The sequence below is a fragment of the Macrotis lagotis genome, chromosome 2 (assembly GCF_037893015.1).
Source record: "Macrotis lagotis isolate mMagLag1 chromosome 2, bilby.v1.9.chrom.fasta, whole genome shotgun sequence".
Taxonomy (NCBI): Eukaryota; Metazoa; Chordata; class Mammalia; order Peramelemorphia; family Peramelidae; genus Macrotis; species Macrotis lagotis.
Window position 1 is genome coordinate 165,332,037 of NC_133659.1, and position 21,805 is coordinate 165,353,841.

The 21,805-nt window shown below is 38.7% G+C and overlaps 1 protein-coding gene across 2 annotated transcripts in view; it reads left to right on the forward strand.

The window, feature by feature from the left end:
• Window positions 1–21,329, forward strand: part of KCNN3 (potassium calcium-activated channel subfamily N member 3) — a 286,582-nt gene extending 265,253 nt beyond the window's left edge. For both annotated transcript variants that reach the window (XM_074223372.1, XM_074223373.1), the window contains exons 6-8: window positions 13,450–13,577; window positions 14,029–14,098; window positions 20,701–21,329. In XM_074223372.1, the coding sequence (XP_074079473.1) occupies window positions 13,450–13,577; window positions 14,029–14,098; window positions 20,701–20,997 (495 nt within the window). In that variant the 3' untranslated portion in view covers window positions 20,998–21,329. The remainder of the gene's footprint in view (window positions 1–13,449; window positions 13,578–14,028; window positions 14,099–20,700) is intronic.
• Window positions 21,330–21,805: the final 476 nt, after the last annotated feature.

Here is a 21,805-nt window from a genome sequence, read left to right on the forward strand (position 1 = left end):
GAGCAAGGAAAAGAAGGATAAAGAGAAAGAAGGGGAGAAAGAAGGAAAGGGAGAAGGAGAAAAAAAGGGAAAGGGACAGAAAGAATGAGATAGAACACAAAAGGGCAAAGAAGGCAAGCTTGCCAAGGCCTCTCCAATTTCTATAAAGCAACTTCTCAAGAGAATTTTTTTATGGTGTTTGACTGTTTTGTTTTTAATTGTGTTTATTGAGCTTTATAGAGCCAACATAGAGGTTAAAAAGGAAAAGGTACAGATAAATATTCTTTTTCTGTTGATATAGCAACTGCTGTACATACCATGTCATGGTAGTGGGTTAGCTGTTGTTCAGTTCAACAAAAGGAGATATTTTATGTGCGTTAAGTGGTTATGTCCTTCGTTGAAGGCTACAAAGGCTATAACTGTCTTTAAGAACTGTTGAACATTTGAGTACAGAATCACACTACCTTTCCTCTTCGCCTCAATCTTCTATTCCACATGAATAAGCCATACTCAGTAATTAAGGGAATCTGGGAAGATTATTTGTACCCAAATGGAAATATGCCTGCATCTATTATCCTGTAAAGTCCTTGGGCAAATCACTTTACTTCTCTGGGACTCTGACTTTTTTTGCGGGGGTGAAGGGTGGAGGAGATTTTGCCTCCAAACCTTCTCAGAAATAGCTATTTAAAATTCCCTAATCTGAGAGTACCATACCAAGAAAAGGACCTCAGGAAATTGAGTGAATAGCAATTTAAAAAAAATTATTTATTTTAAACTAAGGACACACTTGACATTTCCTGTTATTCCGTGATCAGCCCTCCCTCAGTGAAGCAGATACCAGTCTCCCGGAAAATGAAGTGATTTTCAATCCCTTTGTGATCTAGAATCTCAGTGTGTGCAGAGAAGTCAGATATGAAAATTAAACAAATCTTCTGAAACATAATTATGAAAGGTTATGAAGTTCTGGTTAATTTTGAGCTTTTAAAATAACTCCCTAATATCCTCCTTCAAATCCAGTTACTTTCAGAAAGACTAAAGCAGGCTGCTTTGTAGAACCAAAGACCAGCTTCTATGGAGTTCTTAAAGGTGATGCCATATTCACTGGATCAGAGAATTTTTTTAAGTAGCATAGATTTAGAGCCAGTAGCTTAGAGATCATATAGCACAACTCTTTCATTTTACAGATGAGGAAACTGAGACCCAGGGAGTATCGACAAGGTCATATGATAAGAGGCAAAGTAACATTCTTTTCTCCAAAGAACTAAATAGAAAAGTTCAATAGGTAGAAAGAAGCTTTTCAAATCCAAAAGCAATAGGACTTGAGAAGCCTCTTTTACATCACCTTAATTGAAAGAAAACCAAATTGTTATTCTAGGTCTGCTGCTATTTTGAGTTAAATTTGACCTGTTCATAAATGAAGCCCATCTTTCTTTTTCAAAATTAATTCCTCAGTCTATTTTCCATTGAATTCAATTATTTTCCAGTTTCTCTAAACCACCCTTTCTGCCTAGATGTAATAATTCATAGTTCAAAGAAACCTTGAAAGTTTGGAATACAGTATATTCATAAGATCTCAGCAGATTCAGAGGGGGGGGGGGAAGGTGGAGAGAGGGATGGGAGGAGAGAAAGCAGAGTGTAGAGAGGGAGAGGTAAAAGGAGAAAGAATTACCTGACTTGTAAAGAAATTTTCATGATATAATCTCAGACTTCTTAGGAAGTAAGTGAGAGATACCAAAGTCAAACCTTATGTGGAAAGGTGTTGCAATTTATTAATCACAAAAATGTTCTTCTGCTTTGACTGTGATTGAACTGATTGATTTCCTTCCCAATCAGATCTCATTCTTACCTTTACCTTTTTTCCTATGATATAGTTTTGGACTATGTTATAGTTTTGGATATGATTTACAAAGATCAAAAGAGGTAATCCTAGTAACATGTTTTGTTATAGTGCTATATTAATGCTAATTGTCATCATGGAAGCTGCTGGAAATATAGTAGATAGCACTGGACTTGGAATCAAAAAATCAGCCTCAGACTCTTAGTAGGGATAACTGAGATAATGTCTGTCATATAATAGGCATTATATAAATTTTATTCCCTTCCCTCAAAATGCATGTTAGTGATAATAGTAACTTTATTAGCATGAGGAAAATGAATAAGAATAAAGCCAAGAGGCAACTAGGTTGCATAGTAGATTGTACACAGTCTGGAGTCAGGACAACCTGAGTTCAAATGTAACCATTTATTAGCTGTGTGACTCTAGACAAGTCACTTAACCCCAAACGTCTCCCCCCAAAAGAATAAAACCATAACTAGAGAGGGGTCATCAAGCTTGCCCCACAGCACTGATAAGGAGTGGGGTTAGAGCTAGGAGCTTCCATCTCTGAGTTTTATAGTAATAATGATAACTATATAATAATGATAACTATATCATTCATGTAGCACTTAAGGTTCACAAAACCTTCCACATCTCATTTGATCCTTATAATATTTCTTTTTTTTTTAGGTTTTTGCAAGGCAAATGGGATTAAGTGGCTTGCCCAAGGCCACACAGCTAGGTAATTATTAAGTGTCTGAGACCGGATTTGAACCCAGGTACTCCTGACTCCAGGGCCGGTGCTTTATCCACTGCGCCACCTAGCTGCCCTGATCCCTACAATATTTCTAAGAGGTAGTTTTATTATTTAACAGATGAGGGAACTGAGGTAGAGAGAAGTTAAGCAACTTGCCCAGGGTCACATAGCTAGTAAATGGGTAGGGCAAGATTTTTGAAGAACTCAGGTCTTTCTCACTCAAGTTCTAAATACTTTATCTGCCATCCCACCTGGTTTCTAGTGGTACAAACTACTCCTCACTACTGGCTCAGGTTGTCACTCCCAGAGACCTGTAACAGCTCTCCCAGACTGCCTTCTTTTTCTGTCCCTGTCTTCTCTTAGGGCCAAAGGGTTGTGGATAGTTAGCATTGCTACAAGAGACTGGCCAAACTTTTGGAGAAAATGGACTACCTCTTCTCCCTGGGTAGGAAGGTGGAATAGTGGATAGAGCACCCAGCTCATCTTCCTAAGTTCAAATCTGGCCTCAAACACTTACTGGTGACCCTGGGCAAGTCACTTAACTCTCAATTTTCTCATCTATAAAATGAACTAGAGAAAGAAATGGCAAAATCACTCCCATGTACCTACCAAAAAAATTCAAAATACAGTCACAGAAAGTTAGAAATGATTGAACAACTCTCCCAGAGCAAATGGGATGTGATGCTCTCTATCACCGCCCCCCCACAAAAGAGGGGGAACTACTTAATTTATCCCAGACACAAGAATTTTGTTATGGATCTGAATAAAAGAACCTCTTAAAAAGGCAGGACTCTGATTTCACAAAATTAAAAATGTTCTGAAGAGTCTTGGGGATAGGTAGGTGGTAATGAATTCAAATCTAGCTTCAGGCATGTACTAGCTGTGTCTGAACAGCTGACCTGAGCAAGTCACTTAAGCTTTGTTTGCCATACTTTCCTCATCTATAAAATGGGCATCATAATAGCACCTACCTCCCAGTGTTGTTGTGAGAATCAAATGAAATAATCATTGTAAAGTGCCTAGTACATTGTGAGCATTACATAAATGTTTGCTATTATTACAACTAATACATTAGGCAAGAAGTTGACCTAGATGATATCACAGAGCCTCCATCCAATTTTGAGATGCTATGATTCTCTTCTAATTCTTCCTAAATCCTAGGGTCTGTCTTTACTAATGCACAAATTGCCACACCAAGCAGCAAGGTCTTAAATGCCATCAGACCTTCCCACGCTAACTCTGCAATGTTACCGGCATTGTTAGTCTCATAATTATAACTTATTCCTAACCTCTGGGCTAGTATATAATATACATGCAAATGAGAAGTAGAGAGATTTTTGCCAAGAAATGTTAAAAGGATCTGGATTCCCCCAAATGTTCAGTCACAGAATACTAGAATCTGAGAATTGAAAGAGGTCTTGATGGCTATCTAATCTAACCCATGCTGTTAATCAGTAGTTTCAGTTATTTTTGACTTTTTTGCAATTCCATTGGAGATTTTCTTGCAAAGATACCTATTTGTTTCTCCAGATCATTCTATAAATGAGGAAACTAAGGCCAACAGGGTTAAGTGACTTGCCCATACAGACAATAAATGTCTGAGGTCAGATTTGAACTCAGGAAGAGTTGTCTTCTTGATTCCAGGTCTGGTATTCTATTGCATCACATAGTTACTCAAAATTAGCTTTAGGAGTCATTAAAACAATATTCCCTTTTGAATTATTGAATTATTTCACAACATTCTAGTATTTTTATTTGGTGACTAACAACTTTTTTTTGGGGGGGGGGGAAGCCTGAACTTTTGAAAACAACAGAATAACAACTCATGTATATGTTAAATCATGTAGAATATGCTACCAGTACTATTATCCCTATTTTATAGATATGGAATCAGAATTAGTACTGACTATGACTTGTCCTACATTGGGAGTTAAGATTTGAATTCAAGTCTTCGAAAAACAAAACTAATTTTTTCCTGATGAAATATCTCTATGCATATAAGGATGTGAAATAAGAAACAAGAGAAAAGTTTATAAGTTTACAGAAAACTTTTGCTAGAGGTTCATAGAAATCAGTACTAGTGGTATGCCTGGCAACTAGGTCTCATTTCTTAATTGAAGAAACATAACTTAGTGTAATGAACCCAGAATTTGGAGTCAGAAAAAAATGGGTGAATCTTGATTCTGATATTTGGTAACTGTGACCTTATGTAAATAATTTCAACTCTCAGACTCAGTTTCCTCATCTGTAAAATGGTAGTAATGACACTTGCAGTGTCAGAGACATAGTGTAACAGGGTGAAGTGGGGAAGAACAGTGATTTTTTTTTAAGCTTTAGACATTATAGAGGCAAAGTTAAAGTACAACATTTGAGGTTTGGATCTAACCAGAGTGCCAAAATTGAAACTGTCTCTACAGTATCATCTGTAGGTATGCTTCCTCCCCTTGGTAGCTACACAAATCTAAGGCCCCTCTTCAACTCTAATCCTTTGCATCACAGAAATCCTGCAGTGTCCTGGGGGGGGGGGGGGGGGGGGGGCAGGGTGCTACTTTCTACTCAAGAGTCCACACCCTTAGGTGACATTCCTCATCCCGGCTCCCATACACAAAAATTCCTGGTTATAGCTCTAGCAATAGAAATTTAATCTTATTTCTCCCTTTTCCTTTAATGAGTAAGTTCTTTTTTTTTTTCAGATTTTCTCCTTTCTTTAATGATCTCTAAGGCTTATAATTTTCTTATTTTTTAATCTCTCATGGAATTCTCCCATAAGTCAACTCTCTTCTAGCAGACTCTAAATTCCTTTTATGTTGCTTCTTTTCCTCACTCTACAGCCCACCCCACCTCCACCTCCTAATATTTCAGTTCTTTGGGTGAAATGATAGGTGGTGACTAGACCTCTTTGGCTGAGGAGCAGTTCATCTACAATTCAGAGGGAACTCCAGACTGGCAGATACCATGTTAAGCCTTCTTCCTGACTCTGGCACCAAATTCCTGCCTCACTTCTTTACTGGGACAGGTATAAGACCTATACATTATTCCAGTCCAATTAAGCAAATTCTAATTAACCACCTATTATGTGCTGGGTGAGAGAGCTAGGTGATGTAATGGATAGAGCAATGGGCCTGGAGTCAGAAAGACTTGAGATCTAATCTGACCTCAGACATTACTAGCTGTGTGACCCTAGTCACTTAACCTGTATTTGCATCAGTTTCCTCATCTGTAAAATGAGCTTGGAAAGGATATGGAAATGGGCCTGGAGACAGGAAGAATTGAGATCTAATCTGGCCTCAGACACTACTAGCTGTGTAACCCTGGGCAGAGTCAAAGTCCAGAAAACCTGGATCTTCCTAACTCCAAAATAAGCACTGTGCTGCCTCCAAAGTCACTCTACCTTTTGAGGCCTGTTTCCTTCTCTGTAAAATGAGAGGTCTGTGAGATTCATTTCAGCTTTAAATTCTATGAGGCCCCCTTCTTTTCTTCCCTTGCATCACTTTACCTTTCCAAAGTCACTTTACCTTTTTGAAGCCTTTATTTCCTTCTCTGTAAAATGAGAGTTCTATGAGATTCATTTCAGCTTTAAATTCTGTGGTGCCCCTCCTTTTCTTCCCCTTGCATCTTCCCCCTAACAAGAGAATCCCTTCCCACTGTAGGATTCTGTTGGAGCTTAAGCAAAATTGCCACATAATAGAGATGCAAATAATGGTCTCTCCCTGGGTTCCACCAGCAGGGCTCCCTGGAACTACTCTTCAAAGGCTTTTCACAGCTGTTGGAGGAAATGAGAAGCTCAGCCACAGGGTCTAGTCACCCCCTTAATTTCCTCTCCAGACTTTATAGGTGCTGGGTAATGACAGAATGGCTGGTTCTAATTTCAGACAAGCTACCAGGTACAGGTTTCACAGTAGAAAGAACACGTGGGACAGGAGAGAGATTCTTATTGTTCTCATTATTGTTCTCATTAATTAATTATATTAAGTATATAATATAAATTATATTATATTAATTATATTATATATTATTATATGTATTAATTATATTAATAATTATATTATTATTGTTCTCATTAATAATAACTCACATTTCTGAAGGCTTTCAAGCTAAGTACTTTTTCCAATACAACCTGTGAGCAGTTATCATTTTACAAAGAGGGAAACTGAGGCTCAGAGAAGTTGTGAGTTACCCAGGATTACACAGCTATTGAGTCTCAGGCCTCCCTGATTCCAAGCCTGGTTACTATCCACTGGTCAAAGCCCTGGTCAAAGGGCCATGGAGTCCTAGATTTTAGCAACCCTGTCTTCATTTCCCTTCTCTGGACTCCATATCCATATTCACCCTTCCAGCCATATCTTCTGGCTCTGGATTCCCAGGGGCCCAAATACATTTTGAAAATGGAAATGCTGTTTCTAAAAGCATCCCTCAAGCTCAGGTTGTGATGGAGTCTCTCAACCAACTTGAGAATAGCAGGCTTTCATGCTAAGAAGAGTAAACCTCACCTCACCCCTCAGCCTCAAGAAAGACTCCACTGACAGTTGTGGAGGGAGGCTTCTGTCATATTTATTACTGGACTGGAAAAGTATTCTGCAGTTAAAAGCCTATTTCTTCTCTTTAGATATCGATCCACTTAGCTTTGTTCTAGGCCATTTGCTACCAATTAATTTCCAAGACAGCAACCAACATTTTCCTTTAACATTACACTTTCTTAAGCATATTTGCACACATTCCACTTACGTTCAGACCCATAAAAAAAAGATGTGATCTAATGAGATCTCTGCAGTGCTGAGATTTCCTAACAGAACACCCATCACCAAATGTTGGCCAATTCACCTTGTTCTCTTAATCTGACTAGGATAACCAAAGAGTGTTGAGGTCTCTTTCCGCTGGATAGCACTTCCAAAAATGCATTACCGGGGATTTTTGTAGAAATTGACAGAGTACATGGAACTGCCTATAATCATTCTTGTACTTGGGCTCTAGTTTGCAGCTTCCCCTCACTGGACTTTGGTTTGTAGGAAATTAAGAACCAAAAGTAGGGGGCAGCTAGGTGGTACAGTGGATAAAGTACCAGCCCTGGATTCAGGAGGACCTGAGTTCAAATGTGATCTCAGATACTTAATAACTGTCTAGCTGTGTGACTTTGGATAAGACACTTAAGCCTATTGCCTTAATAAATAGCATTGTTTTTAAAATTTTTAAAAAGAACCAAAGGGAGACTCCCTCTGGCTTATGTATCAGTTTCCTCCTCCCCTTTCTTAAATCTGTACTTTCTGTTAAGTCAATAAGTTTATTTTTTAAAATATGTTGTTTAAATTTTTTTAAATTTTGAGTTCCAAATTCTCTCTTTTCCTACCCTCCCCATTGAGAAGAAAAGTGATTTTATGTATATGTATATATATATACATATATATACATATACATATATATGTTCAGTTATGCAAAACATATTTCCATATTAGTCTGGGTTGTAAAAGAAAACAGACACCCCCTAAAAAAAAGAAAAATAAAAATTTTCTTAAAATATGCTTCAACCAGTATTCAGACTCCATCAGTTATATCTCTAAAGATCAATGGCCTTTTTCATCATTAATCCTTTGGAATTATCTTGCTTCATTGTATTGCTCAGAATAAGTCATTCATAGTTGATCATTTTACAGTATTGCTCTTCCTGTATGCAGTGTCCTCCTGGTTCTTTTAACTTCACTTTGCATTTTTTCTGTAAGTCTTCCCAAACTTTTCTGAAACTTTTCTACTCATCATTTTTTACAGAACATTCCATCATATCATAGTATTCCATCATAATCATAGACCACAACTTGTTCAGCTATTCCCCAATTGATGGGCATCCCCATCACTATCCAATTCTTTGTCACCACAAAAAGAGCTGCTATGAATATTTTTGTACTAACTTTTATTCTCTTATGGATCTAGTAATAGTATTGCTGTGTCAAAGGGTAGGCACAGTTTTATAGCCCTTTGGTTGAACATAGTTCCAAATTGTTCTCTGAAATAATTGGATCCATTCACAACAGTGCATTAGTGTCCCAGTTTTTCCACATCCCAATAAGATTATTAAGCAATTTATTTAGCATTTACTATATGCTAAGCCCTGAGGAGACAAAAAAGTCAAAAGACACTATTTTCCCTAGTAGATCCCATCCTGATGGGGAGATAATATGCAGGCAACTACACACATATGAGATGTATAGAGGAAATTGGAGGCAATCTAAGAAGAAAGGCACTAGCACTGAGGAGGGCCTCATGCAGAAGCTAGGATATGAGGTGAAATACAGAAGAAGCCATGAAAACCAGAAGGTAGAAATGAGAATACAAAGAATTCAAGGCATTGGGGAAAGCCAGGGAGAAAAAGCACACAACTGGGAGACTGGGTGTCTTTTGAAAGGAACAGAAAGGACCAATGATCCTAGATAATTGATTGCATGAAGGGAAGTAAGACATAAGTCTTGAAAGGTAGGAGGGGGTTATCAAGAGCTTTAATAGCCAAATGGAGAAAGGGAAAGGAAGATGCATTTATTAAGCTTTTTATTTATTTATTTATACAAGGCAATACACTGAGTGCTTTACAAATATTTTTATTTGATCCTCACAACAACCTTGAAAGTCAGCTAAAACTGAGACAAATAAAAATTTGGTGACTTGCCCAGGGTTGTAGAGCTAGTAAAGGTCTGAGGTTAGATTTGAACTCATCTTCCTGACACTAGGCCTGTGCCCTATTCAGTATATCAGCTAACTACTTTACATAAAGGCTTTTATATCTGATCCTTCAGGCAGTTGAGAGCCACTGAAGTTCATTAAATAGTGGGTGACATTTTCATATATGTGCTTAAAGAAGACAATTAATTCAGGATAGATTATGAAGTGGGGAGAGACTTCATTAAGGAAGATGATCCATAGTCTAGGTGTGAAGTGATGAGGGCATACACCAGAGTAGAGACTGTCAGAAAATAAGAGATCCCATAGAAAAGATGCTGTAAAGGCAGAAATAGCAAGACTTGGCAAAAGATTGGGTTTGTGGGGTAAGATATCTGAGGGTAAGATATCAGGGATGATGTATAGGTTGTAAGTCTATGTGATGTACGGTAGAACCCACATTAACAAGAAAGATGGAAGGGTTTTTGGTTTATATGTCTCCTATGCAGTTGGAGATCAAGAGAGAGAGAGGTTAGGGCTGGTTAAATAGATTTAGGAATCTTTTGCATGGAGATAATCATTGAATCCAAGAGAGCTGCTGAGATCATCAAGCAAAATTATATAGAACACGGGAAGAGGACCCAGGACATAAGGATGCACAGGATTAGTGAGCATTAGTGAGCAAAGGAGAATAAGAAAAAAAAGCCCATCAGAGAGATAGAAATCAGTGAAATCATATTATCCTAAGATCACTTATTTAAAGAGATCTTAATTTCTGTTGTTGCCATTGTAACAATTAGAGCTGCCCCAAAGCAGACTCCATTTCTGGAGATCTTCAAGTAGAAATTGGTTGACTTTTGATTAGGGGATTTATGTTCAGGTTAGGTCAAACGGCATCTTTTCCAACTGAGATTTCTCACTTGTTATTATCCTCTCAGTTCAGTAATCATATTGTAGAGGAGTTGCTCACTTTGGAGTCAGGACCTGTGTTTTAAAACCAGCTCTCCTACTTACTGTATGACTTTGTTGAAAACATAGTTTCTTGGAACTCCAATTTCTTAATCAGTAAAACATGAAAGGGCAAGAATAAATTATTTCAGAATTCCTTCTAATCCTAAATTCTGTGACCCTATGATGATCATTTTCCAAAAGAATGAGTTGATAGAATGTTTTACATTAGATAGAAGGTTTACAAAACCCTTTTCTTTACAACTTTGTGAGAAGAATAATGCAAATGTTATTTTCCCACTTTTCATATGAAGAAAACAGCCTTAGAAAGATTAAGTGACTCATCTATTTTCATGAATGTAGTAAATGTTGAAGATGCAACTCAATTCCAGTTCTCCTGTTGCAAATCTAATGTTCTTTCTATCACATCAAACAAAACAATGTTTTACTCAGGTATTTTCCTTTGATAAGGAACTAAGCCACAAAATCTGAAAATGAGTTATATGCCTCCTCCAATAAAATAGCTAATATTTATAAAGTGTTTAAAGTTTGCAAAGTCTTTTAACTTACTCTATCTTACACAGCCATCAAAGGAAATATAAGTATTATTGTCTCCATTTGACAGATGGAAAAAATGAGTCACAAAGAATCCAAATGATTTGCCCAGGGTCAATGCAGCTTATAAGTAAGTTTCAGGGGCAAGATTTGAACCCAAATTTTCCTAAGTCCAACACTTTCCGCTACTTCATCCTGCTTCAACCCACCCAAATGTGATGGCAGGTAATAATGGCATATGATATAAAGAGAAAGGATTCACTCTTCCTGTCTTCTCTTTTTTCTGAACCCTGCCAACCAGCCCTGTCCTGGAGGAGAATAAATATACTTCTAACCCAGCTCAACCGGCCTCCACTTCATATACTCTTAGATTCTCACTGCCATCATCTTCTACCCACCATCATCCAATTCCACTTCAGCAAGCAAGTCAACCAATCAATCAACAAGCATTTATTAAGTACCCTATCAATGTGTCAAGTGCTGGAAACAGAAAAATACAACAATCCCTGCCCTTATGATTGCATTCTACTGGGTGAAACATAAGTGTCAGAGGGATATAGTTAAATCATTTCAAGCCACTTTCCTGGTGGACTTTTATTGAACAAAAAAGCAATATTTGTGACACTTAGATGTTTCTGAGAAGAATTAGCTATTTATAAACAGATTAGCTATTTATAAAAAAAACAGAGTAAGGGAAAGATATAATTTTTTCTCCCTCTTTCTTTCTCTTCCCCCTCTTTCTTTCTCTCATTCTCTGTCTCTCCATTCTGTCTCTTACTCTCATTTTCTCTTTTCATTCTGTGTGTCTGTTCCCCTCTTTTTCTCTCTATCTTTCTCTTCTGCCCCCCAATATACACATAGATTATGATACAATGGAAAACATATTAGCTTTGCAATCAGAGGACCAAGGTTTGAAAACTGACTTAGTTTTTTACTACCTCTGTAATTCTGTGCCTTCTCTGCAACTTAGTAAAATGGGAGGGGTGGTGTAAGCATCCTGTAACATCCCTTCTAGCTCTAGGTCTAGGATCCCATAAAATTAGCCTGTAAAAATGCCTTATGGCCCTTTCCATACAGTCTAGAACTTCTCTAACAAGGTGCCATCTCCTGACATCCTAATCCTCAGAAGGATCACAGGATGGCATCCTCAGATTTTCCTCAACCTAGGTGGAGTCGAACACTCCCTGTTCAAAGAACTTTGATGTCCATTCTCTATTTCCTCTTTACGACAATCATATGAGATGGGCATTTTAAAGATTATGATCACCACTTTACTTACAATGGGGAAACAAGTGAGGGATCTGGTACTTGAACCCAGTCTTTCTCTTTCTATTTTTATTAGGTTGCTTTGGAGTCTCAAAATTTGGATTCAAATTTTGCCTGAAATAGTTACTATCTGACTATGACAAATTACTTAACTTCAGTGAATTTCAGTCTCCATATCTTTAAAATGGGGATAATAATATCCATACAACCTACCTCATGGGGCATTGTTAAAAGGAAAATACTTTGAGAGACTTAAGGCAGTTTATTGGATGTGAATTTCCAGATCACCTCTAATAAACATCTGACTTTCCCTAGACTTGCTTTAATTCCTGCTATACCCTGGAACCTATGGGCCTGTGGGCCTGGCCCAATTTGCATGGCTGATATAAATGGTAATGGTTAATCAAGAATCTATTTAGCTTGTGTTTAATAAGAAATGTTTCCCTTTGCTCTTGTTACTAATTACTGAAGATGTCTCTGTGTGAATGAAAACTTTGTCCCTTGCCATCTGGATACTGTTGATATGTCTCAGTTCAGTCATGAACTGGGTGATATCAGTGGTTTCCATGTCAACAGATTATAGTGTCTTATGTAGAAATGTGTGACTGTATTGCACCAAGAAGAAGCCAGCCTCTGAAGGGGAAAAGCTCCAGCTTCACACTGAAAAATCTTAGCTGATTTTCAGTAATTGCTTTGGAAATATTTCAGTTTTGTTCCAATTATATCTGCATGGAAAACTGCAGTTTCAATGTTTGGGGTCATTTGGGAATGGGACAATTGGCTTGTTGATAGCTCCATTTTCATTCTGTTGGGAAGACTTTTCCATAAAGAGGATATATTACATCTTCAGCCAATGGAAATCAGTTTATTCTCTGAAACATGGAGATTTTCCATGTGTACCTAATGGATGGGTATCTCAGAGCTCTGTGGGTCCCAACAGCCAAGGCATAGATGTATAATTATATTTATAAAAAATGTGTCCTAAAAGCCTCAGGGTTTGGATTATGAATCCTGACTAAGTATAACAATAGTAACTATAGCCTAAAGAAGAGTCATTGAGATAATTTTTTTAAGAAACAAACAAAAAAACTAGTACAATGAGAAGAGGACTAGACTTGGAGCAGGAATGCCCAGCTCCACCATCTCTTGTCTATTCTATATGATCTTAGCTGAATGACTTAACCTGTCTGGGTCCCAGTTTCTTAAGCTGTAAAATGAAGGAGGTTAGGCTATATGATGTTCTAAATCCTTTGACTGGTAAATCTTAATCCATAATCTATGAACTTCAAGTTACCATGGTCTCTTGTGAGTCCCTAAAAAGATTTAGTGGCAGATGAATTTAAGTCATATATTTCTAAGAATTCATCATTCTGATGACCAAAACAGACTATACCAGATAGTGTGTGACTAATAACATACATGAAATACATATTAATACAAATTCAGGAACTTGAGCTGATCTCAGCTATCTGCTTTTCGTTCATAGATAAAGAATGCCGCAGCAAATGTCCTTCGGGAAACATGGCTTATCTATAAACACACCAAACTGCTCAAAAAGATTGACCATGCCAAAGTCCGGAAACACCAGAGGAAGTTCCTCCAAGCTATCCACCAGTAAGTATAGCCAAATCCAACACAACTTCCCATAGTCCTCAAGAGACCTAGAGAAAGCAAGATGGGGCATGATGGAAAAGAGAGAGAGCAGTGACAGTTTCCACTTCAGACCTACTGATGTTCTTGGTTGATCTAGAGAAAGAGAGAAGGGGGGGGGGGGAGACAGACAGAAAAACAGAGACAGAGAGACAGAGACAGAGACAGAGACAGAGACAGAGAGAGGGAGAGGGAGAGGGAGAGGGAGAGGGAGAGGGAGAGGGAGAGGGAGAGGGAGAGGGAGAGGGAGACACTTGGACTCTGCCAAGTCTAACATTCAGGTTGTGTTCATATTAACCATGCTAAGTTCCAAGAGGGTAATTTGGTCAAGAAATTGAAGCTGAAGTAGCAAGTTGATGTCTTAACACCTTAGCATGAAGGCCAAGATGAGATTGTTGCCATCTTTCTCCCATAGGTTGAGAAGCGTAAAGATGGAACAGAGAAAGCTGAGTGATCAAGCCAACACCCTGGTAGACCTTTCCAAGGTGAGCTGGTGAATATGAAGCCTCTCTCAAGAGACTTCATATTCTTCCATTTAGGTTGTTTGTTTTAAGGGTGGCTGAGAATATCTAGATAAAATAATCCCATATAAAACTTTACACTAGAATGCCAGAGTAATTCTTACCAGGATCCACCCCCCCCTCAAAAAACTTCACACATATACAAAGCCCCACACACACACAAGAGTCTTAAGGCTAATGTTCTAGAGGTTTGAAATCTATTACAATGATTGTTGTGCTCAAAAGTCTGATATTTACTTTTAGGGTAATTAAATTGTTTCAGATCAGTTGAAAAAGGTAACAGTTCTGCCAGGTTCTGAATTGACAGACAGGAAGAACATGCTAAATGAGAGCTACAATTCTGTGAGTTCTTACTATAGGAGTCATCAATCTCACCTGAGCTATTCAGCCCAGGTCCTGATTTGTATTTACATGGAACTGAATGAGATTGGTTCATTATGTTCTGAGATTAGGATAGTCTCCCAAAGAGAATGTAGAAGGACATGCAAGCCTGGGACCTAGAACAGGATTTGTTATTTATCATTACTGTTGAGTTTGTATCAGAGTTTTGGTTTTTGTTGTTATTTTTGGTCCCTATATGAGCTTTCAACAGTATAAGGAATTCTCAGTGTGAAATCTTCTACCAATCCCAGACTAGCAACTACTTCCCAACATAAAGATTTAGAAAGTTGCAGGTGGCATTGCCAGGTTAATTGATTTGACCATAATCCCACAACTAGTATGAGTCAGTCAAAAATCAATCAATAAACATTTATTTAGTGCTTACTATGTGCCAGGGATACAAAAAGAGGCAAAAGACAGTCATAGTCCTCAAGGAACTTGCAATCTAATGAGCAAGACAACATTTGTTTACATGTTGTCTTGCCCATTATATACCAAGCAAGTTATAGACAGGATAAAAGATAAATTAGCAAAGGGAAAGCACTGGAATTAAAAAGGTTTGGGGGAAACTTCCTGTAGGAGGTGGGGACTTAAAGGACGTAATTGGGACTTAAAGGAAATCAGGGAAGTTGTGATCAGAATATAAGAGGGAGAGCATTTCAGATATGGGGGGACAGCCAGAGAAAATTAGAGAGACATGATTGGATTTTAAAAATTACTTTAGTGGCTGAATGGGAAGAGATATAAGGCAGACAGACCCTCCAGAAGATTATTACCAGGATATAGTCTTGAGGTAATGAAAGCCTGCACTAGAGTTATGGAAGTGTCAAAGGAGAAAAGGGCACATATTCAAAAGATGCTACAAAGGAGAAATCAACAGACCTTGACAACAGATTGGAAGTAGGGAGGAGTGAGAGATATGGAGGATGGGGAAAGTAGGAAGGACGTAGGGTTTCGGTGGAAAGAGAATGAGTTCTACCATTTTGGACATTTTTAGTTTAAAATGTTTACTACACATCCAGTTTTAGATATCTGAAAGGCAGTTGGTGATGTGAGACTGGAGGCAGAGAGATCAGGAAAAGCTAGGCAGACCTGAGTATCATCAATGGTAATTAAATTCAGGGGCGCTCATGTGAGCCCCATCTCCAAGGCTGGCCCACTATCCACTACAACATGATACCTCTCTGTTGTTATAATCAGTGGCTGATTTGAAGATATTCAATTTGTGGCTCAGTTCAATGATTCTTTATTTTCAAACCCTCCCATTTTTCCCCTATGGAAATATGCAAGTGAGGACATCTTTTTAGAGATACATGTCTAGAAGAAAATGACCAGGATGAACTCAAGACCAGGTCAACTTAAGGCTAGCAGAAGTAAATGTGGGGGAAAAAAGTATGCATTAAGTGGAGAAGAGTAGGGAGGGGGAGAAGAATGATATAAGTTCTATCCTCTGCTATCTGAAGAGTTGTTATATGAAGAAAAAATTAAGACTTAGATATTCTCCTTAGATCCAGAGAGCAAAAGTAGGATCATTTGGAAGAAGTAACAATTAGATATTTGCTCCCAAAGAAAAAATCTTCCTAACCAACAAAATTGCTTAACAATAAAATGAGATGCCCTCTTGCTTTCAAGTTATTCAGGTAGGGTTTAGGTGATCCCTCATTGGGGATATTATAAAAGGGATAGATATTGTCCAGATAGGGGTGAACTAGATGATCCTGACATCCCTTCCCTAATACTGAAATTCTAGGATTCTGTAACTTGATTATTCTGGCTCTTCAAGAGAGAGAAAGAGATACAAAGTCCAAGAGAGAATCCAACAAGAGTGCTCTTTTAAGAACATTTGGAGGGTGGCTAGGTGGTGCAGTGGAGAGAGCACCGGCCCTGGAGTCAGGAGTACTTGAGTTCAAATCCGGCCTCAGACACTTAATAATTACCTAGCTGTGTGGCCTTGGACAAGCCACTTAAACCCATTTGCCTTGCAAAAAACCTAAAAAAAAAAAAGAACACTTGGGCTTTTATCATTTGCTGTTATGATTTGGGCATTTCCCCAAGCAACTTCAGACAGCTAAGTGATGCAGTGGATAGAGCATCAGACCCAAAGTCACAAAGTCATCTTCCTGAATTCAAATCTGGCCTCAGATTTACTTGTTTTGGAACCCTAGGCAAGTAACTTAACCCTGTTTGCCTTGGTTTACTAATCTGTAAAATAATCTGGAGAAGGAAATGTCAAACCGTTCAAGTGTCTCTGCAAGAGAACCCCAAATGGGGTCACAGAGAGTAGGACACATCTGAAATGACTTAACAACAATAGTAACTATGCCATTCCACTATTACACTAAAGCATTTCTTTCAATAGTTTTCTGGAAGGTAGATTAATAAGCTTAAGAAATTCATTTCTCCTCAAAATCCCTAAAGTTAAGGCATGAAAGGTCATTGTTACCAGCAGCAGTGAGCACATCAGTAATCATGGTGCGTAGGTGCCTGTTAAAGAAAGGGGCCTCCCCCTCATCAAGTTCTCTTCATTGCTACTTGATCGAAATCATATATAAAGCACAAAGCCCAGGGCCAGCCTTGTAGAACATGCAGGCAGACATTCATTATCATAATGGGACATACTTCCTTGGTAAGCCTAAGGAGAAAAGCAACTCCCTCACACAAATTAAGCCCATTGAAAACGTGGTACAATCAGTGCAAATTATTGGTTATTTGGCCATCCACAGGCACCAGGCACAATGAAAGGACTGTGTCAAAGAAAGGATTCCCTAACCTGATGTGGAAATTTTACAATCAAGTAGCTAAGTTGGTTGGCACAGTTTGGAACAAGCATAGAGAGACTGTCATTATTCCTGGAACATTTGGGCAAAATGTGGAATTAGCAAGAGGTTTTTTTAGGAGTCCATCAAAGAGAAAGCTATTGCTGGGGAGGGGGGGATGAGGGGAGGGGGAATAAAGAGCACATTTAGTGTCAATGGTTTAAGATTGTTCCTGTGAAGGAGGGCTATTTTCCACCTCACCTCACACCAAACACAATATATGTCCAAATCAAGCTAAATGATGCTACCAAGCAGGAAGCATGTTCTCATACTAATTTAAGCCAGGGGTATCCACTGGTTTTTGTACCTCTGGTGAATCTCCCAGAGATTGAGGCCAACATATAGCAGGATGTGTGAAGCAAAAATATCAGGTATCAGGTGCATCAGAAAGTCTCAACTATCACTCATGGAACCTGAAGTAGAAACAGTTTGAGACCAGATTACTTGAATATCAGGAAAGCATCCTAGCAAAATGACCTTCACAATGGCCTGAGGTAAAATAGGGAGAAGTATACTTCTTTGCTGCCAGTTTTTTTCTTTTCTGGGGTTGGGGGGGACGAGAGGGGAATTGAAGGTACTGGCAGTCTCCTAGCATATCTCACACTGGGCATATTTCCCCTGGAATCCTGTCACCAGGCAACAAATGGGAGATGATAGCATAGTCATCACCTCTTTGTGTTTTCTGTGTGTGTGTGTGTGTGTTCAATCTCCATTTATCTTGAAACAAGAAGTGGGGCGAGGAGAGAAGGGAGGAAGAAAGGCAATATCCAAAATGTTCTGACTACTTTTTATAGCTGCCTCACAATCAGGCCTCCCTTTCTGTTCAATGAAGTGGGAAGGGTTTGTGTTCATGTCCTTGGAGGGTACTCTATGAAGACTGATCCTTGAAGGAATGGTTGTCACTTCATCAAGTCATCATTTTGACAAGGTCATTGGTATGACAAGACAGTCAAGAAAATGATCTTGCTCTTCTTAGTCAGCATTAAAAAAGTAGAGCCACTGAAGTGGGGGTTGCTGGAATAGGCCTGCTGTCCTTGGTCCTAGTCAAATCACATAGGATCGTAGATTCAGAGCTGAAAGACTCTAGAGGCCATGTAGAACAATCCAATCATTTTACAGAAGAGGAACTGAGGTCCTAAGATGTGAGGGAACTTACCCAGAATCACATAGGTTAATAACTGACAAAGCCACAATTCTTTTTACTGCACCACACTGCCTCTTGCATATGGAGTGGCATGTTTTGAGCCCCACTTTTTAGGAAGGAAGAGCTGGAGTGAGACCAAAGGGAAGAGAGTTACCAGCATGGATGAAGAGTTTAGAAATCACACCTTAGAAAAATTAGCTAAAGAGAACCTAGTGAAAAGGAAATCTTTATGAGTGGTGGTAAGGAGGACATCATAGCTGTCTTTCAAATATTTGAAGAGCTAACTTATAAAAGAGGGATTTGGATTTGCCCTAATTTGGCCCTAGGAGGTTGAAGTAGAAACCATAGGTAGACAATGGTAGAGTGACTGATTTCTCAGGGAAAATTCCCAGACCAGTGAGGTTAAATTCAAATAGAAGGAGGGGTCACTAAACCATCCATAAGAAACCATGACAGTCACATATTGACATAGAAAACTACATATTGGCATTATCTATGCTCCATTGTATTTGTATATTTTTTAAAAATATTTCCAATTGCATTTTAAATTGGTTCTGGTTCACTCAGAAGTGCTGCTGTAATAATGTGGCCCTTTAACTTTGTTTTTGATACCTCTTTCCTACACTATTAGAATTATTTGAAAAGTAAAATTGACTGCTTTAAAATATAGGGAATTCCTCCTTTTTTACAACATAGTTAATATGTAAATATGTTAAACACAGTTGAATATATACAAACTATGTAAGACTGTTCATTGCCATGGGGAAAGGGGAGGAAAGGGAGGTGGTAGAAAAAATGTGGAACTCAAAATGATAAATGGAATAACTTGGAAAAAATATGTTAATTTTTTTTAAAAAAGGTAGGAAATTCCCCATCCCTAGAGGTTTCAAATAAAGTGGATAATTGCTTTACGGAAAGAATGTCTTATTTCTTATATCTAGAGCTGGAAAGAATCTATAGAAATTATCTAGTCCCACCCCACCCCCTTCAATTTATAATTAAGGAAACTGAGATCTAAAGAGATTAAGTGATGTACCCAAGGTCATACAAATAGAAAATGGTAGATTATTATTAGAACTTAGAGCAAGGGGGTCAGCTAGGTGGTGCAGTAGATAGAGCATGAGCCCTAGAGTCAGGAGGACCTGAGTTCAAATTTGACCTCAGACACTTAATAATTGCCTAGGTATGTGACCTTGGGCAAGTCACTTAACCCCATTGCCTTAAATTTTAACAAAAAGAACTTAGAACCTTTGACTCCAAAGACACTACTTATTTCCCCATACTTCAATGAAGGCTGGATTAAATGACTTCTGAAGTCCTTTCCAATTCTGAGAGTTTGTGATTCATTTGATACAAATTTTGAGGACAAATACTATACAAGCTGTACATTTACTTAACAAAATCAGGGTTTCCCCAAATACTCAGATAATAGGGGCAGAGCTACATTCTCTGTCAGTAGAGGCTTTGGTTTAATGTACACAATGAACTTCCCACTTTGGCAGGGACTCACTTTGGTAGGCACCCTTTCATTTTTTATCTCCTTTCCCCCAAAACTGGTCCTTAGTGCTCTCGCGCTCTCTCTCTCTCTCTCTCTCTCTCTCTCTCTCTCTCTCTCTCTCTCTCTCTCTCGGTTACTTCCACACCACCAGTACCATTTTTTTCTCTTAATTTATTTTCCCATACCATTTGTTATTTCTGCTTCCTCCCACCCCTTTGATGAGTGATTTCTTTTCTTATTCTAATGGGAATTTGTGGAAAGGTCCTTCCAGAGGTACTTTGTTGACAAATTCAGCAAAAATTTTTGCATAAACAGAAGCATCAAAGGTGATACAAAGGCTCTCTCCCAATCATCAAAAACTCCTCCCCAAGCCCAATATAGTTATCTTGTACTTCCTTAGCAGCATGTAGCTTTACCCCCTTAAATGAAACCAGCCCCATCACTTGGAAGATTTGATGGACTGATAGTATTGACACTACCTGAGGAGTCAGTCTCTGGCAGGCACCTATTCAAGATGCTACTTCTTCAGGATGACGAGGTTGTAGATTTAGAGCTAAAAGGGACTTCAAAAGCCATCAAACTCAACCTTTAAGTTTTCCCCCTTTTCTTGGACTGAGAGAATACAAATCACCATTACAAATTATCTTGATCTAAACTGGTTGTGGTTGGTTCTCTTCTGCTTATGTTCCCAAAATAACCTGGTCTATATTCCCTTTTTACTCCATAGATGCAGAATGTCATGTATGACTTAATCACAGAACTGAACGACCGGAGTGAAGACTTGGAAAAACAAATTGGCAGTCTGGAATCTAAACTAGAACAACTCACTGCCAGCTTCAATTCCCTCCCCTTGCTCATTGCGGACACCCTGCGTCAGCAGCAGCAACAGCTCCTCTCAGCAGTCATTGAGGCTCGGGGAGTGAGTGTGGCAGTGGGCACCCCACACACACCACTATCTGACAGCCCTATTGGGGTCAGCTCCACTTCTTTTCCCACCCCTTACACAAGCTCGAGCAGCTGCTAAATAAAACTCCCCACACAGGAAGAATTGCCAAGAGGTCTTAAGATGCAAGTCAACTTTCTCCTGGTCTTTCTGTCATCACAGGAACATTCAGGCTGAGTGGACATAAAGAATAAGATTGAACTAATTAACAATGTTCATTCAGAGTACTTGGTTCGATATGCCTTGAAATCAGAAGTCGAATCTCTGTTTAGGTGCCTATTTATGGAAGAGGGAAGGAGAAATGAAAGGAAGCCAAACATTTGAAAGGGTCTTTGTTGCAGTGTTTGGTGGAGTACAGAAATCCCTGCTCAATCTCAGGTCTTCAATTGTGGGGGTGGGGAGGATAAAGAGGGAGAAGGAAAGGTAAAGGGAGAGGAAGGAGGGAAGAGGGAGGGAGGGCGAGAAGAAAGGGGGAGTGGGAGACAGGTGAGAGAAAGAGAGAGAACAAACTAAAGAAGCCAACAAAGAAGCCACTAAAGGAAAATATTCCACTACACTGAATATTAACCTGGGGCTTTGTGTTACTCACAACTAAGGGCCTCATCTACCCACTCTGCTCTTCTCTTATTCTCTAGTCTAAAAAGGTCTCTCTTTATGACAAAAGTAAAAGAAAGAAGTTCACAATTTGCCAAAACAGAGATACAATCATAGGACATCAAAACTCTTATATCTTACATAGGTCATAAAACCCAGTGCATGGTAAATGAAATCATGTAAGACAGATTTTTCCAATCTAATATCAATAATTATTTATAAAAACCAACCAAACAACCAATTCCTTCCCATGTTTCCCTAAATTCAAGCCATTCCTTTTCCATTGATGATGAGC